Source organism: Sparus aurata, chromosome 14, assembly GCF_900880675.1.
Source record: "Sparus aurata chromosome 14, fSpaAur1.1, whole genome shotgun sequence".
Taxonomy (NCBI): Eukaryota; Metazoa; Chordata; class Actinopteri; order Spariformes; family Sparidae; genus Sparus; species Sparus aurata.
In genome coordinates this window covers 19,610,583-19,630,891 of record NC_044200.1, presented here as the reverse complement: position 1 = coordinate 19,630,891, position 20,309 = coordinate 19,610,583, and the positions used below count along the sequence as shown (strand labels likewise).

Below are 20,309 nucleotides of genomic sequence, written 5' to 3'. Positions count from 1 at the left end.
CCTGAGATGTGCCCTGAGCTGAATAAGAGGTGCACAAGTCCACATACAGCAGGTGTACAAGGAGGCTAAGACAGGGACACAGGTGACACCCTATGGTGGAGTTTGTAATACATTCAAGGAGTACCTTTTATACATATTCACAGCATGAGAAAGAAAACCTCCTCAGCAGCTGTTTGTAGCCTGAATGTTGCTAGCATGAGTCCGTTTAGTCTCTTTTAAGGCCGTGACTGGCGGTTAACCGATGTCAAGGTGAGTGTCTGTCCATACTACCACCACCTTGTGGTATGAAGAGGTATTTCCTCACATGAAGGCGCAGAACGTACAAGCTAGTTGGCTGTCTGCTGTAGCCTCTATGTTGTGTTTAAGTGCAGTTTTTTGGCCACACAGCGATGCAACAGTCGGCTTTCGTCTTAAATGACAGTTTGTCGTTTCGGGGCTTTTAGAATTCGTCAGCCTTGGTGTTTAGTCACTTTTCTGACTGTTTGAGTGACGCGTTCTGCTGCCAACAATTTAACGAGAATTCATGTCAAAATCGTGCAGAAACAAGCAGCCGTGAGTTTTAAGGCGTCATCGTGTCATGAGTCAGGGAAAATCATTCTGACAGATTCAACAGCCTGACAGGAGACCGTGCGAGTGTGAGGGAAGGTGAACAAGCTACACAAATGTAGCTTTTATGACACCATCACACTAAATATTGTATTGGATAACTTTGTCAGCTATGTATATATAAACATATGTCTGTCCTTTATTGACAGCTCATCCATTACTTCTATACTTCTGTAGTTGAGGCCATTATTGTTGCTTGTCTCCTGTTCATTATCGTCTTAATAAACAAGTGTTAGCGGTGTTTCTTTCCTGCAGGCTGCTGTGACTGTATTTCTTTCAACTGTGGTGTTGTTTTTTTGGCGCTTCATTAGCTTCCTAGCTAGCTGACTGAATTTGTTTCAAGCTTCTGAAGCATGTGGTGCAGAGAGGAGGACACTTGTAAACCAAACAAAGGGATTGATGTTGGACTCCCTTTGTTGATAACAGGACACCTTTTTTTTTTTTAGCTGCGTAAGAGAGACACTTAGAAACAGCGATGACTACAGTGGCGAGCAAATTAACAACTCCTGCCAACAGGCACAATACCCTCAAATTCAGAAACACATAACCTAATTCCTCTAGAACCCCCAACTTGACTGCTGAGAACTGAACAAGCTACAAATAAAAGGTTTAGATTAATCAGAATGATCTCTGTCAAACCTCAGTGTAATGATTTCTCCGTGTATCCAGATCCTTAATATGACTTTTTTGAGTACAGTGTCATCGTAAAGATTAAATGCAACTGCAAAACCGTGAAAATCATGCGAGATGACTCACCAGTCCTATTAAACCAGATCCACTGAGTGTCACAGATTTAGATATAAAAGGACACTCATAGACTGAAGTGACAGCTGTTAGCACTATGCTAGAACTCACAAGTACCACCTACACACTCGCTGTGATCCGGACTCCATTAATGGAAATCTTCTAAACCAAAATCTACATGAACAGAGAACATAAAACACTGTGTGTGTCTGTGTGTGTGTGTCTGTGTGTGTCAGGTGTTGGTACCTTAAGTTCCTCCTCCATCTCAGAAATCTTCCTTTCTAGAGCTCTTCTTTCCTGCGGGGTGGAGGAAAGGCGGGTTAACTCAGATCGTTTTATAAAGAGCTGTAAACACACTTCTTCTGGCTCAGGCTCTACACACACACACACACACACACACACACACAGCGTAAAATAAAAAAAAAAGTGTGGATGACGGTGAGGGTGAAGCGATCGCACACACACGCACACACTTGAACACACGCATGAGTTGTGAGGCGTCTACAAACAACAGCCAGTTCAGACTTACATTTATACATGATCAAAAGGAAGGAATGGGTTAAGAAATGTGGATGTAGATGTTTAGAGAACGTGTTGGATGACATGTTAATGAAATGACTCATGGACACAGAGGGGAGAATGTCTTTTTTGGAGCAAAAAAGGACATTTGTGTATTATAAAAAGGATGTGAAGATAAATGGAGGAAGATGGAGGATGGACTTAAGAGTAATGGATGATTTTTTTGGCAAATCTACGGGTTAATTTCATGGCTACACAGCTGCAGATGAAGACGCCAGATGAGCGAGAAGAAAAATCATGGAAACACACACACACATGCACAGGTTCTTTCAACAGCAATTCAACAACTGTTCTACAATCCAGCGAAAAATTCAGATTAACACTTTCACACAACACTCAAAAAATAACAAAGTAAGCAGTCTTGAGAAGAAGTGACCACACGCTGCCTCTGAGGTTCAAAAACAGGTGAGAGAGAAGGTGGCAGTGTTCTGGGTGGCGAGGAGGAGGAGGAGGAGGGAGGAAGTCCCTTTTGACCCCGGCTACAAGGGCGTGTGTGACACGACAGCCAGCAGCAGAGAGTAGACTGATACAAAAACTCAGGTTAAGATCATACCACCACCCAGATGATATTGGGGCCTGCTTGTCACCTTCAGACATAAACCCATCGGTGGTGTTACCAACATGTTTAAAAAGATCGAAATAACGTCTGAGCTCTAGATTTAACTTGAGAAAAACTTAAAGACACAAGTTAAACATCTTTTTTTTTCAGAATCAGTCAGATTTATAAGAAAGTCGGTTAATAAACGGGTTCCGTCATTACCCTTTTCTCCATCTCAAGCTGTGATCGGTCGGCATAGCGTTCCTGCCTCTGCGAAAAGAAAGAAACAAAAGTGAGTAGACTTGTCAGGAATCATCAACGGAGATCAGCGGAAGCAGTGTGCGCTCATGTGTACCTGTGTGGCCTTCTCTAGTTGTAGCTTCAAGTCTGCCAGCTCCAGGTCTGTGTCACGTAACTGGGCCTTCAACTTCTCGTTCTCAGCTAAGATCTGCTCGTAGAGCTGAGAGGAGGGACGGACACGTCCAACAGTTAACCATCAAACCAACAACACATTCTCATGGAGGTACTTTCTTAATGTTTAAACGTCCAGAATTGCTTTGGTTCGTGAAGTTTTGTGTCTTAACATAGTAAAATTTGAAGACAAAAATTATGATTTACTGACTTACAAAACCTTTTATCTTAGGCTACACAGATTTTAGGGATGTGAAGCATGAAGTTTTGTATATAGCTCAGCACAAACCTTCTTATAATCAGTGGTGTCGTCTCTATCCAGTCGGCTCGAGTATGTCCTCCGACTCTCACCGTAGCCACGGCTAGAAAGAGTGTCATTGCGATCTAAGGATGAAGTGACCTCGTTCCTACAACAGAAATAACAGGTGACCATTTAAAACGTAATCGTTGAGCGACAGAGAAAACGTATGAAAGGATGATAAAGAAAGAGAGAAGAAGGATATATGAACATACCTGGACAATCTGTCACTCTGTAAGAAAGCAAAAAAAAACAGAGTAAAGGTTAACGTTTTGGAATAAGAAACAGCTTTTCTCTGTAAAAACAGCACCTGACCTTCACTCCTTTGCAGTCTCCCCCCCCCCCCCACACACACACACACACACACACACACACACACACTCCTGTTTCTAAGCAGCTGCCGTGCCAGCCACTGCCTCAAGGCCTACTGCGCCTCCGAAGCCTGCAGTGCCACAGTGAGCGGGGCCAGACATCAGATAGGGAGGTCAGGTTGGAGGGTCGGGCTTCCAGCTATTTTAAAATTACAGTCGGCTTCCTGAGAGGCCGGCCACACAACAATGCTACAATCCGAGTCAAGACGTCCTGAACGGTCAACATTACAGTTCAAGTGGGCAGATAAACAGCCAGAAAAGGCACGAATTGGAGACACAAACAATGTTTTCACATTCTGGTGCTTTTAATCCAGAGTGCCAGGCTGCAAAGGACGACGCTCTAAAGCTTTTCCTGTATGCTTTTTCATCCCCATGCAGAGGTAATTGCTTGTTTCCTATTTACTGTTGCTGCTCCACCCTTCATTCTGTCCCACTGTAAATGTCTGGTGAAAGCTGTGTGCCTTGCTCGACCGTCTGCTCTGCAAACAGACACTCCCATTCAAACAGGAAGTTCATCCGGCCAGCAGTGTTTTCACAACACTGCCCTTTCTCTGTGAATGTGTTTAATTGGATTTGAAGACTGCTCGATCCATTTCTTACATCGCATAATTTCTGCTCATCACTGATGGAGATTATCATTCAAAGTGACTTCATATGCACAGACACGCACATACAGCTTGAACAGTGTCTTGAATCTCTTCTCCAATCTCACGTCATCCTTCATGTGTGCGTGCTTTGACCCCCAGAGAACCAGACTTCCCTTTTTCTTTGCATGTTTATAAAACCTGCTGATCTATGGCCGAGACATCTTTTGGTTTGCGAGGTCGCCCCAGCAACCAGACAATCGCCAGAAGACAGAAGAGGGAGGGGAGGATGGGGGCAATAAAAATTCAAAGGCTGAAGATGAGGGAAGGAAATCATAGCTGTACAGGGCAGAGTGGTGAATATCAAAGACGACCAGATTTGCTTGGACTTCGTCAGATGGGACATGAGGAGGGAGCAGAATAAGTGCAGGAGGGCGAGAATCAAACGGAGGTCGTGCCACACAACAGAAGCAACAGGACTGGTTTGGTTTTAGCCGGAGGGCTTCTGCTTAAAAGTCCGTTTTATCTACTTTCTCCCGTGTGTGTGAGTTGAGTTACCTGTGGCTCTCCCTTGGTGCTGCCCTCCTCTGAGTCGGACTGCTGGTCAGGGTCATTTTCATCACCCTGAACAAAAAAAAAGACAGGAGGGTTACACCCGACCTGAGGCCTTCTTTATCAAAACGATCAAAGGGGAACATTAATAACCTCCTACGAGCGCTGGGAATACTTATGACGGTGATAAAAGTGATCTGAGAGTGTCTTACATCTTGGGTCCAGAAGGAGACCCCAGTGGAGCGTCTCTTCTCGCGGGGCCGCCTGCGATCCCGGATGGAGCGGGGCTGAGACTTGTCCTCTCCCTCCTTCTCCTCGTCCTTTCTGTCCGTTTCTGTCCAGACAAACAAATAAACAAACACTATCACATGTGTAACCTTTGGGAAATGTTGCCTCCATTTACCGATTGTCCCAGGACCTCGTGTTTATTTTTTGTTTTCTTCTCCACTCCCTTATTTGCTTTTTTGTCCTATATTGTGCATGATGGGCAAAATGTATATAAATAAAAAGTATAAACAAGCAGGTCTTCTTACAATGACGTCGATGAGTCTGAAGTCACAGACTCACATCTTTTTTAGCTCAGTAAACACAGATAATATTTGACCAGAATTGCTCTGGGACATTGAAATCCACCAGGAAACCCTCAAATCTTATCCCGTATTTTTATATCAACATTGTTAAACAGTAATCCTAACAAGTATTCAAAAGTGAAAAATGTAAAAGTCTGGGATAAACAAGCCAATCATAAATTTGACTTCTTCACAAGGACAAAGACTGGACTTGGCTCGAGTTCAGAAGAAACTGAGAGAACAAAGCAGCCAGTGTTTCCTTCCTTCTGTTGAACAGACTAAAGCTGCCTTCTATTTTCCCAGGGATGCTTCATGGATTTAATGGTTACGAGAGGAGCTACTTAATTTAAAAGGCAACCCAATCCCTTTCTGTCTCAGTGCTCCTAATCACAGTGTGGCAGGTATGAATGTAGACCTGTGGAGACAGAAACCAGCATCATGCATCCACATGCTGCTCCAGTGTCTGTGGCTTTAAATCAAATGGAGTTATTTTAGTTTTATTGTCATGACAGGTAAGCTTGCCAAAGCGGGCTTTTTAGCTGTGTTCGCACACCTATTCAAGTTCCCACAAAAAGAAAAGATTTAAGTTCTAAAAAACAAAACTAGAATGGCACTCAGTAGAGCGCAAACCTCCGCCAAGGCCAAACAGTCCTTTTTATCCGCACCAGATTCAACTCACTCATAGATAACAGCCACTGAAAATCACCCTCTCTCACAATCTTCAAAGAAAGTGAGAAAAAACTCCTGGATATATCCGCACCAAAGGTCAGTGGGGTCTATTCTGGGCCGAGACTCAGCCTTCATCCAAGTTTAATAGAAATCTGTTATTTACTTTTTGTGTGATTCTGCTGACAAACCAACAAAACAAACAAACAAAAAAAAAGGTAACAAAGCAATTAATAGTCTATAAAATGTTACATGTTCCATCTTATTCACAGCAATCGCCGAGGTGGACAGTGATTGTACAGGTGGATTTATTTCGACAGGGTCCAGAATAGCTCAACATCAAAGACAAAACAATTAAACATGAAGCCTGTAAAAATACTGTCTACTTAATCATTACTGTGGTAAAAGATAAAATAGCTGCCATAAGCCTCTACAGTGTTTTTGTGTCTGATAAGCCTTTAAATGTTTTAATCTGCTACTCCTACTGGACTTCTTTGATCGTATTTCATGATTTATGCACATAACACTCCATAACCATCACAGCCCCTACACCCCATCGACGTAAAATAAGAGCCGTGTCCTGATAAGATGAAGATTTTAAGAGCAGGAAGAGCGGTACAAATGACTGACCTTTTTCTGTATCTCTGGAGGAACGGCTATAGGAGGAGGTGATGCCCGTCAGACTGTTAGGCCTGTTGAGGGAGCTCGAACTGGAGGACAAAGAGGTGCTAGAGTAGGACGGGGTGGAGGCAGTGCTGGCTGTGGAAATGGCGGAGGAGGAAGACGAAGGTCGGTAGCGCTGGTAAGAAGAAAGGATGGAGAGGGAAGACGTGTAAGAGGGACAGTGTAGTCGAATATTTTAAAGTTAAGACAACAACTCAGGAATAACTTACCTCTTCAAAGCTGCGATACTTCGATCGGTAATCGTCTTCCTTGGTCTCCGTCTCCTTCTTCTCCTCCTGCTTCTCCTTGTCCTGCTTCTCTTTCTCCTCCTTCTCCTCCTCCCGGGTCTTTGTGCCAGGACGACTCCTGCCGATTGTTTTCTCAGCCTCTTGCAGGTCAGTCAGAGTAACACCCTGGAAGAAGAGATTAATATATTATTTTTTATTTTATAAACTCTTAAACATATTATTTGTTTTTGCTCCAGCTCTGCAGTGAAAATGTAATAGTCTCATTGTTGCTTTACGATGTTTAATTTCTCATGTCATAAATTTGAGTACAGTGAGGCTGGGATGTTTTTCAGGGAGAGGACGAAGCTCATATTCTGTCAGGTTGTAAAATAATCAGCTCTTTGTAAAGGCTTGACATTAAGTGCTGCCTGTGTACACAGACAGTTCTGTCTCAACCAGGATAACTACATTTATATAAACACTCTATGGCTATAAAACCATAATGAAAACCAGACACACCGACATGTCACCATTTGTTAACATTTTATTCTGACGAGGGACGCCACTGTCCTGTTACTTCGCAAAAACTTTGACATTTTCTGTCCAGCCGAGGGATTAAAGTGTCAGCATATCAAGGATGATGTAGGTTAACTAACCTGGGTGGACCTCCTTGACTGTCGAGCCTGTCTGGAGCGAGCTTTCCTCTGGGATTCTGACTCCTCGTCCCGCACTGGCGTTAGGTATGACCTAACGAACACAAAGACACAAACACACAAGTTAATATCTCTTTATAAATAAGCACGGGGCCTTGAGGTTACACAAGGTTGGTTGTGATCAGAGGCAAGGCTGCTCTAAATTAATGCACTGGCTAGGAAGGTGAGAAAACATTGCTCTCCTCTCACACAATAAATACTGCAAAGTGAGGATATTAAATCGTTTAGTAGCATCAGTGGAGCTGCTCAGTGGAGAAAACCTACCAACAGGTTTTAAAATGAAAACAATCTCCGTCCAGACGAGAGATTTAGCAATAGTCTCCCTCAGCACAACACAACTGTATACGTATATCTCATTGTCATCACATACACTGGGCATACACGTGCCGATGTAAACATGAACTATATACTCTGGTTTCCTTCTTAGCTACAGATCATATGAGCGATGCAGGGAAACATGGCTGCTCTTCATCTCAGATAAATTGTCAACAAAACATTGTAGGCAGTCATTTTGTCTTTTTAACATCCTTTTAGTCCAAACTCAAATACATCACAAACTCTGACTTTACATTTACCAATAATGCTACTAACACTGATGAATGTGTGTCTGCATCTCTTATGCGAAAATCTGTTTCTTCTCAGATGGAGACACTGAACACAGTGTTTCTGAAAATGTTCATCTTCAACATAAAAAGCAACCTAAACCGGTGTTTATATGTGTACTGAAGGCCAAAACACATTCAAGAAGCAGTGGGGCAGGGCCTCAAAATCATCCTTTAACCTACTTTTGATGCCCAATCTGTAAATTCTGCCGTTACGTGTCTCTCACTCAAACAATCAAATCGGAAGATGTAGTTTGACAACAACCATTGCTCATGAAACTCCATCTGATGTTATTCAGATACAAAATGTTCTCTGGTGAAGAATTGTCTCCGAGCCTTATTCACGTTTTGTTTTGTCTTGTTGGCCAACTTCCTTCCTCACATTCTGCATGTCATCTGGTGTTTTCATGGGACCAAAAAATTACAGATTTCTCTGCGTTTGAACATTGTTAGAAACCACACAACACAACTCAAAGTCTGTCTCGACATTTTTAGACATTTTAAGGCAGTGACGTTACATATTATACCTTTAGGCGACTGTGATAAAGGAGGATTCAAATGTCTTTGTTATAGCACTATGGAGCTCAAAACACAGTTGAACAGTGAGCTGTTCTGGCACTTTCTCTCAGTGAGGAGCACACCTCTGTTGGCCACACAGAAGTATGAACTCATTCAGTGCAGACTGGGGCCTTGGCCTTGAAGAAAATGTGCAGCTTCTGCCCACCTTCCTTATAAGGAGAAGTCGCTGAAGCGGTCCAGGCTCTGAAACAGGCCGGCCCAGCTCCCACCACCACAGGTGGCTCATTTCAGCTCAGGAAGACACACACTTGACCCCGCTAACAACACACACGTGCCGACACACTCCGACACACACTGACATGCTAGACAGACACCGACAAATTCTCTCTTCACTTCCACACTGTGTGTACACATTTAAAGATCACAATCACACACACACACACACACCCTGTTCTCAAACAGAGGAAATGCATCCGGATTACTGTTGGTCTGAGGGAGGCTTTTGAGGTTGATGCCAATATTTCTGGAAGCTGCTTACAGTAAATGTTTTGTTGCAATATTCACAGCATTGGAACTTGAAAATGACATGAATATACAAAAACAAATGTCATTAATAAGTACAGTAAATAAAGCAAGAGAACATTTTAAGTACACTGTTTTTTCCCTGAGCGATTTTGACTTAAAACATGGGACACTAAAACCCAACATAACAAAAGCGATTAACAAGATCTAAACTAATTGTACGTAATTAAACTAAATGCATCATATCCACCATATATAAGGCTACAATGATAATTTTCCTTAAACTTATAACAGGCCAGCATCAGCAGATAAATCCATGCTAGCTTCACATGGACACTAATATTCTACCATTAACTGGAATAATTACCTTTTTAGAGGTAAAACTGATTCAGAATGAAAGACATGAAACACATGGGCGGATTTATTCCCATATAAAAACATGCGTGCAAGGTGTGTTTAAGGTGCGTTTGTGTTACCTGCGCCTTTCAGAGCCAGTGACAATGCCAGTGGTAGTGGTAGATGTAGCAGTGGTGGTAGTGGTAGATGTGGTGGTCGTAGTAGAGCCAGTGTTTATAGTGGGGATGACTGCAGCAGACTCCTTCTCCTTCTCCTTTTCCCTCTCTGCACTCTCCTCTGACCAGTACCTGTTCACACACACCTGCATCGTTAGCATCTTTGCTATATCTTGGTCAACACGACACTGAGCATTTTACGATCCAGTACAAAAGCAGATACGGCTTGAGCTCAGGATAAAACACCATGAACGTATTTCAAATTTCCTGTACCTGCTGGTGAGACTGGTGGAGCCAGTGCGGGTGGAGGAGGAGCCCAGGCTAGAGAGCAGGCCGCGATGGCCTGTGGGCGAGGTAACAGATGAGGAGGTGGTGGTGGTCGTGGAGGAGGAGGTGGTCGAGGAACCCAGGTCCTCGTGTCTTCTGCCAAAAGAGCCGCTGGAGGACGAATTGTCAGAAATAAGCATAGCTGAGCCAACACTAAGACAGATTGTTTATAATGTTCTTTGTTGATTGTTCATAATTTGCAATAATTTTGTTAGTAAGTAGAGATAGTTTTAATGTCTCCTGCCAAAATATTTATTTATCAAGAATAATTGTGATGACATTAAATTAGGAGAAAAATTAGTAAGAATCAAAAGTTAGGACTGAGCTGATCCAAAATTGATTTCAGGTGCCGACACTGACGTAAGTCATCTATCAGATATCGGCCGTCACTGATCCACGTACAGATCCAGATTCAATAGTCTGAGTGATTGATCGTCAATTTGCAAGTTTTGCCATTACACTTTTGTTTTAATTTTTAGCTCAAGAATAGATACATCTACGTACTAGTTTTTTTTTATACATAACTGAGCTGTTTGTCGAAACATTAAACAAGTAGCCGTAGCATTCATGATTAAATGGATCAATAATTGTTATTTTTGCAAAGCCTACATTTAGTTAAAATACAACAGTTTCTGTGAAAATTAAACTTCAAACTGTCAGTACTGCAGTGTCACAGTATCAATTGTTGACAACAGTATTGGGAAGAGGAAAAAAAAGAACTGGTCCAGTATGAAAGAAACAGCACGACACGTTTCTGCATTTACTGGCTGATTTGAACAACATTTAAATCTTAACTGCATTGAAATATTGGTTTCAGGCTTAGATTCAGGCTTCATCCAGAATCTAAAGACAATCTTTTCTCTTTCAATAGCCATTTGGACATTGAATGTAACCAGATGAAGACAAAACACATGGTGGGCACTTGAGCAGCGCAGAGACACGCGTTCAGAGAGGACAGGTGGGTGTAGAGACGGAGGTGCCCCGGTGAGGCTGGAGTACCTGCGGTAAATGCTGTAAGACTGGTAGTGGGAGGTGGGTGGCTGCCAGGGTTTAGTATTACAGGTGTTAGGGTCCAAGCTGGAGGTGGACGAAGACTTGGCTGGCACGTCCCGCGTGCTGCCGCTCCGCCCTAGTGCTAGCGTGTGGGACGTGCTAGCGTGTGGGCAGGCGTGTGGGCGAGAGAGGCATATTAGCGGTGGAGGCACACACACACAGATACAGTCAAAGAAACATACATATTCAGGACTATCAAAGCTTTGCACAGTATTGGTGCATGCATGGCATATGGGGCTGGCTGCTGACTGGATGACTGAAAGCAACGAAAAGTGGTCATGAGTTGAATTGACTTTCTAGACACAATAAATGACAGTTTTTGTAGATATTAGTTGAAGCATTATGACAGTTTTCGGGTAATCATTAATAATATATGAGTTACATGTGAAGTTTTTCCTTCAGAAAACTGTTTTAACCACTGATATGATCTTTATTTTGATGCAAAATCAGTGTAGGCTAAATTAGGAGTTAAAGAACAGATACATTAAATGACCAGTTCCTCGAATGATAAACTAATTATAACAATATAATGATTTCATTAATTGCAGCGAATCCAATCAGTACTGATACTAACAAATGTCTAAAATGTAATCTCAGTTTATACAGGACGTCTTTTTGCATTTTCAAAATGAAAAGTTATTTAGTATCCTGTATTTATTTTGATATATTTGATTGGCAAGTATTCAATTACTTAACTGTGCCCATCTCTGATTGCTGGTTGATAAATTTTTCATTGGTTAAATACATTATTAAATTAAGTATATTTAATCATTATTAAAACCCTTTCAAAGCAGATAATCCAATAGTATCTCTACACTCACAAACCCTTTATCATCACATCTATATTTTTGCTGTAAGACAACATTTTCAGAACTCTTCCATACGATCAACAATCGATGGATATTGTCATTAATTCCTGCCAAATTCAGGAGACCTGGAGTCTACAAACTCATTCCTTATAAATAACACATTTTTGGTTTTAATGAATGAAAATCAAGCATTTCTCAAGGATTATATTCGAATGTAGAGATATTCCTAACTTATTCCTAAAATAAACAATTAACTTTTAAAATGGAGGCTTGTATCCAGTATTTTCCCCATATGACATGCATGCAGCATAAGGCCATGTCTAGGTTTTGTGCCATTAACAAGCCTGGGAATGTGATTTATCTAAAGTCAAACAGGTGGTCTAGGCTTGTTAAAATTTCTGAGTAACACATTGCAAAATTCAGTGGCACAGCAACCTGACAGGACAGGTACAGTCATGCAACTCTGTGGCAGTGATAGAGAAAGGCGTAGGGCTGATTTGCATTGCTTTCTCAGTAGCTGCTGCTGTGCACAGAAGCATGTACGTACATATCTCTGATGACATAATCCAGCGAAATGTACAGCAGATAGTTGATAAACAACCATCAATGCTGCCAATAGCTCCAAAGCTATGCAAGTCGACCTCGTAATGGATAAAAACATCAGATCGGATGGAACAGAGATCTGATGATCAGATGAGCGATGGAGGTTTTGGCAGATATTTGTGTCGCGGCAGAAGCTAACCTGCGCTGGTAGCTGGGGGTTCGGTTGGTGGAGGCGCTTCCTTCGCTGTTCTTCAGGTCGTCGTCCCAGCGTCGCCGGGTGTATGAGCCACTACGTATCAGAGCAGTAGAGTCCCTGAGGAACCACAAGCTACAATCGTACCCCAGGTTTCCACAAACAGATTCTCATATAGATACTTGATAGTAGTTTTTCCACATTAAACCCATTACGAAATCTCCCCCTTTTTCTAGCATATTTGAGGTCTGCCAAATCCATAGCAGCCTAACCAAAGGCGGCAGCTTAGAGCCACACACAACATGCAGAGCATTGTGTTGCCTGCAACGCACAGCAGTGGGCAGCAGGTGCCGCTCATGCCAATGCATGTTTGCACAGAGCCACTCGGCTCCAGGGCTTCACCTGTTTTCCTTCTCGTCAATGTCTGAAGTACTGGCCAGTCTCCTGGGGATGGTGGGGGCCACGTAGGCAAGTCGGGTCCCTTTATCCTTTTCCTGGAGACAGAGGAACGAAAGGGGCTGATGTTAATGATCATTTGTTGAAGAGTTCTCAAATATAAACTACAATAACCTAGAATGTTCTTTGCTATTGAAATCAAGCTCTCACACAAACAGAGTTCATGGACGTATCAAGCATGATAAATGGATCTGATTATGTTAAAGGATTCGATTATGTGACTGTTGACCTTCTCTTTGTCTTTGTTGTCCAGGGAGGAGGAGAGGCGAGGGCTCGAGGCTGAGCGCATCACCCCGGTCGTGTCCTTTTCCTTCTGAGCCTCCTTGGTAGCTGTGATCTCCGCCAGCGCGCCGTAGCTGCCCGTCTTCCTCAAACCCAGCCGCCACGACGATGGAGACTCGTCCTTCCTCTCCTCCTCGGTCACTTTAGCAGAGACCTTTCCAGCAGGCTGAGCAGTCTGAGTGGGAGCAAGTGGTACTGATTTAGTTTACAAAGTTCACAATTTTACCGTGATAGGATGTTAAATGAGATTTTTAGTCATCTTAGTAGGTAATAGAAATTTCAAATCAGGTCAGAAAGGTTTGGATTAATCTCCAGGGGCTGGAAACTTGAAGTTTAGATAAGACCATAAGAGGTCATTTTTAAGGAACGGCATGCCAGTTAAGAAGTACTATCACATCCACTACAACTACTGGACTCTAAAAATCATTCCAAAACAGAGCCTCTTCTCACAATACGCTAATAACGTAACGCTCTTGAACAATAAGTGGTGGGGGTGTAATCAAACCAGTTGGGATTTTGGGGTCCGATTGATGGTTTTTATATTCAAAAGATGACAAGCAACTAAACAAAAACACAAAAGCCACACAGAGACACGGTGAAAGCACAATCAGGACAGTGCATTTGTTGAATACAAGTGCAAACAACACCATGTGGGGTTCGATGAGTGAAAGTCAGCGAGAGGGAGGTTCAATCAGCATCACCTGGATCGGACCAGGGCGGTTAGGGTGGTGGTGTTTAGTACTTTATCAATGCACAGGTGCGTGTAGGATGAGAGAACAACTCTGGTGCACACCAATGCCTCACCATAGGTTTTTTGGGCACTAGAGAAATGCCAGTTTTGCGCAAGCCTTGACGCCACAATGCAGGACAGCCTGGCTCCGCCACAGGCATGAGGGGAGTAATACAATCAAACTAAAGCCAACCAAGACAAGAGCCCGGGGTGAGAAAGACGCAGAGAGAGGGAGGGAAGGAGGGCAGGGAGGTGGACAGACAGGTTGAGACAGAGAAAAAGCCAGAATAAGACAGAAGCAGCAGCAAAAGAAACACACTTAATGGCTTTTTTTTTTTAAAGGCCTAGTCACACCACACAATGCTTACTGCCAAACCTGGGGGTGGGAGGGGGACTACTACCATTATTGTTCTCAGTTGGAATAAGTGACAGATCCAACAAACATTTGGTAGTGTCAAAACTGGAAATTGTTAATGCTTTTTTGCTCACTCTTGTTAGACAGAAGACATTGTGATGTGTGAGCGCTAGGCTTCAGAATTGCAAGAAAAGAAGCAGGAAAAAAAAAAAAAAAAAAAAAGGAAACAACATTTAGAAAGTCTTGGGTGGGTGGCCACTGATTGCAGGGTGCACATTCAGAAAGAAATAGAAAACTGTAAAAGATACCTTCCTATTCAGGCTGCATTCAGGAGTGTGAAATGATGATGCAGTGTGTAGGCGGTGTCCAATATCACAGACTGAGCACCACAGCTTTTATTTGGGGACTTCATTTTCAGTTCTTAATGCATCTTATTCATCTCTGGGCGGACAAAAATACCTTTCCAACAATAAAATATGATTTTATCAAGTGGACTGAGGGAAGCAGCCATGCTCTTGAGGATTCTTTCATTTTGGTTAAATGCTTGGTCGCATTTTGCCAGCAGAGGGCAGCAGACTCACACGTGGGAACGCACTACCATTCAAGCCTTAGTTTTATTCTTAACGACTAACCCAACATTGGCTCCGTACACTCAGGCCTTCTGGTAGCCAAACACATGTTTAGTAAACTTTATCTAGAATTGGCCTGTGCCAAACTCATTCCATGTTTGTTTAACGCCCCAGAAAATGTGCCGTTACTGTCATTCTCAGGGCCTCCGTGTGCTCATTTAACTGCAACATTAAAGAGCTAATAATCACAACCAGGAACAACTATTTCTGTTGGGGCCTGGAGTGTGAACTGCAAACTCATTTATGTAAACCCTGAGTACCTTCAGCCGGCTGTGAAATTAAGTTTGTGTTCAAGGGAGAGAAACACTAAACAGATGATGAATTATTATTGATTTATGTACCAACATGTCTCCGCAGAGCACAACATGTAACCGAGGTGGCGCAGTCCCCACCTGACGTGGTTAGATTAGGTGCTGTGCAGCAGCATCTCATTTTCTCCGGGGTCTTTTAAAACCAATTAAATGAGAGCTAAATTTGAGTCGAATATGCCTCTTTCAATTATCTTTTTAAATGATGGTACTGTGGTAGCGGTCTGCCCGGGGTGGGACGATAAATGCTCATCCACCAGGCCGTACCTTCTTTACTGGAGAAGTGGGGGTCGTCACCTGGTTAGTTGGGCTAGTTGGAGGTGACACGGTGATGCTGGTCGTCGTGGGCGTCGTGCTGTTGCTCACGGATGCTGAAGGCTTGCTCTTGTCTGGAGGAATCAAAAAGGAAAACATTTAAAGAGTTGTTTTAATCAACAAACACACAATATATAACTCATAAATTAATTCTCGCAGGATAATAAAAGGGAGATTTCTCGAGATATGGGCAATACATACATAAACTCCTCTTTGGTTTTGGGCATATCAATATTTCCTAACTTTTGCTCTATTTGTAATTTGTTCTAAGAATGTTTTTCTTTAGTGGATTAATATGAGGGTTATTAGGATTATGGCTAATTATTGTAAGGGAGCCTCTCTCTTACATACAGTGCTCATCTTAAAGCTGATGTGTTAGAGCAGGCATGAGAATGGGCAGGAATAGGAATGGGCACAAGGGAACAGCAAAGGAAGCTACCCACATTGGTGGGTGTTTGCATGGCACAAGATTGAACTACAGTCTGGTGCAGTAATAAATAATGTTAAATTTCCATCTTAAAATCAGTTGTTACAGTTGTCAAGATGTCTGTTCGGAGCACTCTATTTTTTAAATGCAGTTATCTTGCAAACAATGGTTGATAATGTCATTTAATACAAGCATGGCCTCTTTCTGCTTCTGTACCACAAACGGATACAAAGTGGTCCAAATTTGCCTTTTTTTTTTTTTTTTTTTTTTAAACAGGCACTCAAATAAATCAATTCAATTTTCTGCGAGTATTTTATCTGACAAATCAATAAAAGCTTTGGCTTCAGATTTACTCATACCACACAAAAAGTCTAAAATAAGTCCCACACAGTACCTGCTTCATTCTCCGACTCCGAATCTTCATCCTCCTCTTCTTCACTGGAGCAGCTCGACTCGTCCTTCTTCCCCTCCTCTTCTTCATCCACCTTCTCCGGTTCTAAGGTCTCGATGCGTGGGGCGCTCTTTTCTGGCTCCAGAAGCAGTGTTTCTTTGCTGCAACACACAAATTTACCTTGGTAAGAACAGGACTACAGACTCCGTGCAGTACAGTACTTTAAAATGCAGGAAAGAATAGTCAAAGAGTCAAAACAGATCATTCCAACAAGGTCTAATCAGTTGTGCCTGAGCTGCAGGTGGCTAATAATTTAGAAAAACAGCTTCAATTGATTTATTCCTCACTATCTATCAAGCTATTACCTCTTGAGTGGTTTCAGTGATTGGTTGTTGTCCCCGGTGGTTGTTGTTTCAATCAAAGGAGATTTCTTAACGTCTTTCTTGCCACTCATCAGCTGGAATAAAGAAAACAAAAATCAATCATTCAAACTAATCCACCGCTGACACCACCGATTTGAGCAGTAACAGCAACACTGACTCACCAGATTTTGTTTCTTTTGTAGTTCTTCCAAGTAACCCAGAACATCTTCATCTGCTACATCAAAAGCTGTCTGGCCCTGAGGGAAAGAAGCACAATACAAGTTAACTAAAATATGGATTGCTCTGTACGCCCAGACACGACTCCTGATAGTTTCAGTTACCCACCATTTTATTAATGAGGTCCATGTCACATAGATTCTCCACCAGTATCCTACATGCCTCCTCTTTGCCCCAGTGTGATGCTGCATGTAGAGGAGTCCAGCCATCGTAGTCCTTAATATTTACATCATATCCTGCCTGGATTAAAAGCCTGCACAAAGAAGGAGTGGGGGAGTGTGAGAGAGAGAGAGAGAGAGAAGGGAAACAAAAACAGTTTTCCTTTGAAGTCACAATCAGATTTGAACCTGTAAACTAATCCTCTGAGGTGATGCAAGGGTACAGGCTTGTAGAAGTGCCCCAGCATTGTAACCCCAGGTAAGATTTATGAGATCTAAAAAAATCCAGCCCCCAAAACACATAATCTGTCAGAGCAAAATGTAGTTGGCAAGTTTTAAAAGTGAGATTTCAGCTTGTTTGTACAGTTTTCAAAGAGCACAATTTTTGATTTGCCTTCAGTAGATAATAGTAAGATAAAGTCAGAAAGATTCAGGAGATGGAAGGACAAACTTTTCTATGAGGCTAAAAAATGACTTCTGCGAGATCGAAATTGACGCTTTTCCATCCTCACGGCTCAAAATGTTGTTTACTTCTGCACTGTATTCTCTAACGATTATGGAAACCTACATACAAGTTATGGATTTGTGTGTGTGGGCCCCCTGTCCACATACTATAATACAAAATGGTTCCCTCTTGGAAGTTGTGGTTGTCCTGGCAATGATGTTGTTAGAATGCACTGATGTTTTTGTTGTCTTTTGTGTGGGTATCCAATTAGCCTTTACAACTTAAAACTAGAATAACTGACGAGGTTTGTATTGCTTTTTAAGAGTATTTTTTCATACATTTTCAAGCACTTTCTAGGTTACTAAACCAAAAATGTTTCTTATTATCACATCAAAATTTGTAGAACTGCAATACAGTATAAGAGAGTTACATAACTCCTTTAAGTCCACAGCAATCCATGTGTATCATCACTTTTGTTGATTTTACCAGCTGTTCATATTGACTATGCTTGTATATTCTGATTATAACTTATTGCTGGGTTAGGGTTAATCAAGGGTGAGGTGCCACTGATGATAAAATGTTTTTTGTTTAAATCAAGTTATTGAGCTTTTTTTCCCCTTCAAATTCAAGCATTTTCTTTCAAGACTTTGTATGAACTTTGCATTTAGATATCTGTGTTGAATATCGAGCTGAACATCAGAGAGCTTAGAGCTATCTATGGCAGCAGAGTTCGCTGGCTGACTTCCCAGACCAGATGGACAGACGCCTGCAGTTCCTATCCTCGAGCAGCGTAGCCGCATTAACACCCGACAGAGACAACGTTAGAATAACAAATTGACGAGATGCAGAGACCAAGATATATTTGGCTTTAACTGAGACAAAAACACAATGCTAGGTCTCACCGTTATCTTAACTCTAAGCAGTATTTATATGATGTCCAGGAAAGAATTTATGTAATGAGTTGTCGCAACATGGAAAGACATTCACACAGCTCTACAACCTGTAAAGTGAAGACCGCTGCTTACTTTAAAACCTCAACGTATCCCTTCGCAGCAGCTACATGGAGCGACGTTCCTCCTGACTTGGCGTGCCGGACGTCTTGGATCTGGCCGCTGTTGAGCCACTGCCGGGCATCCCTCAGCATGACCCGCTCCTCCTCCTTCCTGGCTGCCTCTATGTCCACGCCTGAGGAGTGACAGAGGAGACCGACACTGTTAGAGTGGCACTGAAGGATTACCTGCTACTTATAAACAAGCTGCCAGCTGTATCACTGAACCCAGAGAATGGAGGAGGGAGAACATATGAAGGTATTTATTAGGAAATGTACCTGTCTTATTGAGAGAAAGGAATGTGAATGTTTGGGATTCATTTCATTACATGTCTTAGTGTTATCCATTGGAAAAATATACATTACATTATTCTAGCCACCTCCATCAACACTAGAGGGTGTTGTAAAGCACTTGTTCAGCTTCAGCAAACAGTTCTGTGCCAGTTTTCTGTCAATCTGAAAATGAAATAGTGGCTGCAAACACACAGGCCTCGGCTGGTTTAAGTGGGTCAATATGTCTAAGCTATAAGCTGCATGCAGTGCAGCAGTGAAAACAGGCCTGTATTGTCTTGTTGACACCTGGTTGGAACACGAGACGGTCTGAAATGCACTGCTGCACGAGTCGCTGACTCGTCAGCAGAGCGTTAACTGTGTTGAGCTACATAAACAGTGATCCGAGAAGTGCTCTGGGGTTGGAGCCAAAACTTCAGCTGATCTTATAGGTTTTTGTTCTACTCCCAAGGATACATTATCACTCATTTCCTGACACCCTGGAAAATCTTTAAGATTGCCCCAAGCTTTAAAACCAATGAAAGAGGACATCTGTGTCTGCAAGTTTGGCCTCAACCCGAGTTTTAGCCCTCGCTAGCTGCAGAACAGGACAAACAAACAAACAAAGTCAATGACAACAGCAGCAAGCTTGTCGCTCTTTTACATTTTTGAAAATGATCTAAAAGCCTTTAAAGTCAGTGAAATTTCAAAACAACTGGCTTGTTTCAAACTGGACATGTTGTTCATTAAGACGATTAGTGAACTGAGGTCCAGGAAAATGAAACCAAATGAGAAGAAGATGACTCAGTGTCTGAGTCTATGTTTGACTGGATTTCAAGTTTCATTTCAAACCCAGTGACGTGAGGACAGAAACTGGACCATTCATTCACTCTGGGCTGTTTGGTCAGTGAACCCCATCCAAATGTGTTCACATTCTTTCAAGGTTACAAAAAGCAGAACTTAAAGTGAATAATGGCATTTTGTTTGGTGTTCAGTGTTTTTGGAGAGTTCAACAAGTTAAATTTAAGATCATCTTTAAAGCCTTTTTTGTATACCACCTTGGTGTTGAACATTGTGTTGCTGTTTTCCCTCAACCAAGCTCATTAAAGAGCATAAAGTGCCAGGTACATATGTGTAGTGTAACTCGATTTAATCAAGGTGAGACAGACACCCTTCAATAGGACAGGTAAGAGAAAATGCAGTGCACTTAATGCAGGAAAATTAACCTCAGTTAATGTAGGCAATGGGAGCTGGCCAGGTAGGGCAACGTCCCTGTGATCTCTTGGGAAGTAGCC

The 20,309-nt window shown here is 42.3% G+C and overlaps 1 protein-coding gene across 5 annotated transcripts in view; it reads right to left on the bottom strand.

Moving 5' to 3' along the window:
• Positions 1-20,309, bottom strand: part of ppp1r12a (protein phosphatase 1, regulatory subunit 12A) — a 51,368-nt gene that overhangs the window by 5,127 nt on the left and 25,932 nt on the right. For 2 of the 5 annotated variants that reach the window (XM_030440247.1, XM_030440249.1), the window contains exons 4-25: positions 18,722-18,881; positions 17,202-17,346; positions 17,039-17,113; positions 16,860-16,951; positions 16,498-16,655; positions 15,629-15,750; positions 13,287-13,514; positions 13,004-13,095; positions 12,608-12,721; positions 11,003-11,155; positions 9,950-10,114; positions 9,641-9,808; positions 7,465-7,555; positions 6,812-6,994; positions 6,549-6,717; positions 4,896-5,017; positions 4,690-4,755; positions 3,392-3,408; positions 3,168-3,285; positions 2,823-2,927; positions 2,690-2,737; positions 1,597-1,647 (exon numbers count right to left, since the gene is read on the bottom strand). In XM_030440247.1, coding sequence (XP_030296107.1) covers positions 1,597-1,647; positions 2,690-2,737; positions 2,823-2,927; positions 3,168-3,285; positions 3,392-3,408; positions 4,690-4,755; positions 4,896-5,017; positions 6,549-6,717; positions 6,812-6,994; positions 7,465-7,555; positions 9,641-9,808; positions 9,950-10,114; positions 11,003-11,155; positions 12,608-12,721; positions 13,004-13,095; positions 13,287-13,514; positions 15,629-15,750; positions 16,498-16,655; positions 16,860-16,951; positions 17,039-17,113; positions 17,202-17,346; positions 18,722-18,881 — 2,642 coding nt within the window. The remainder of the gene's footprint in view (positions 1-1,596; positions 1,648-2,689; positions 2,738-2,822; positions 2,928-3,167; positions 3,286-3,391; positions 3,409-4,689; positions 4,756-4,895; positions 5,018-6,548; positions 6,718-6,811; positions 6,995-7,464; positions 7,556-9,640; positions 9,809-9,949; positions 10,115-11,002; positions 11,156-12,607; positions 12,722-13,003; positions 13,096-13,286; positions 13,515-15,628; positions 15,751-16,497; positions 16,656-16,859; positions 16,952-17,038; positions 17,114-17,201; positions 17,347-18,721; positions 18,882-20,309) is intronic. The other 3 variants (XM_030440250.1, XM_030440251.1, XM_030440248.1) reach the window with 2 other exon arrangements.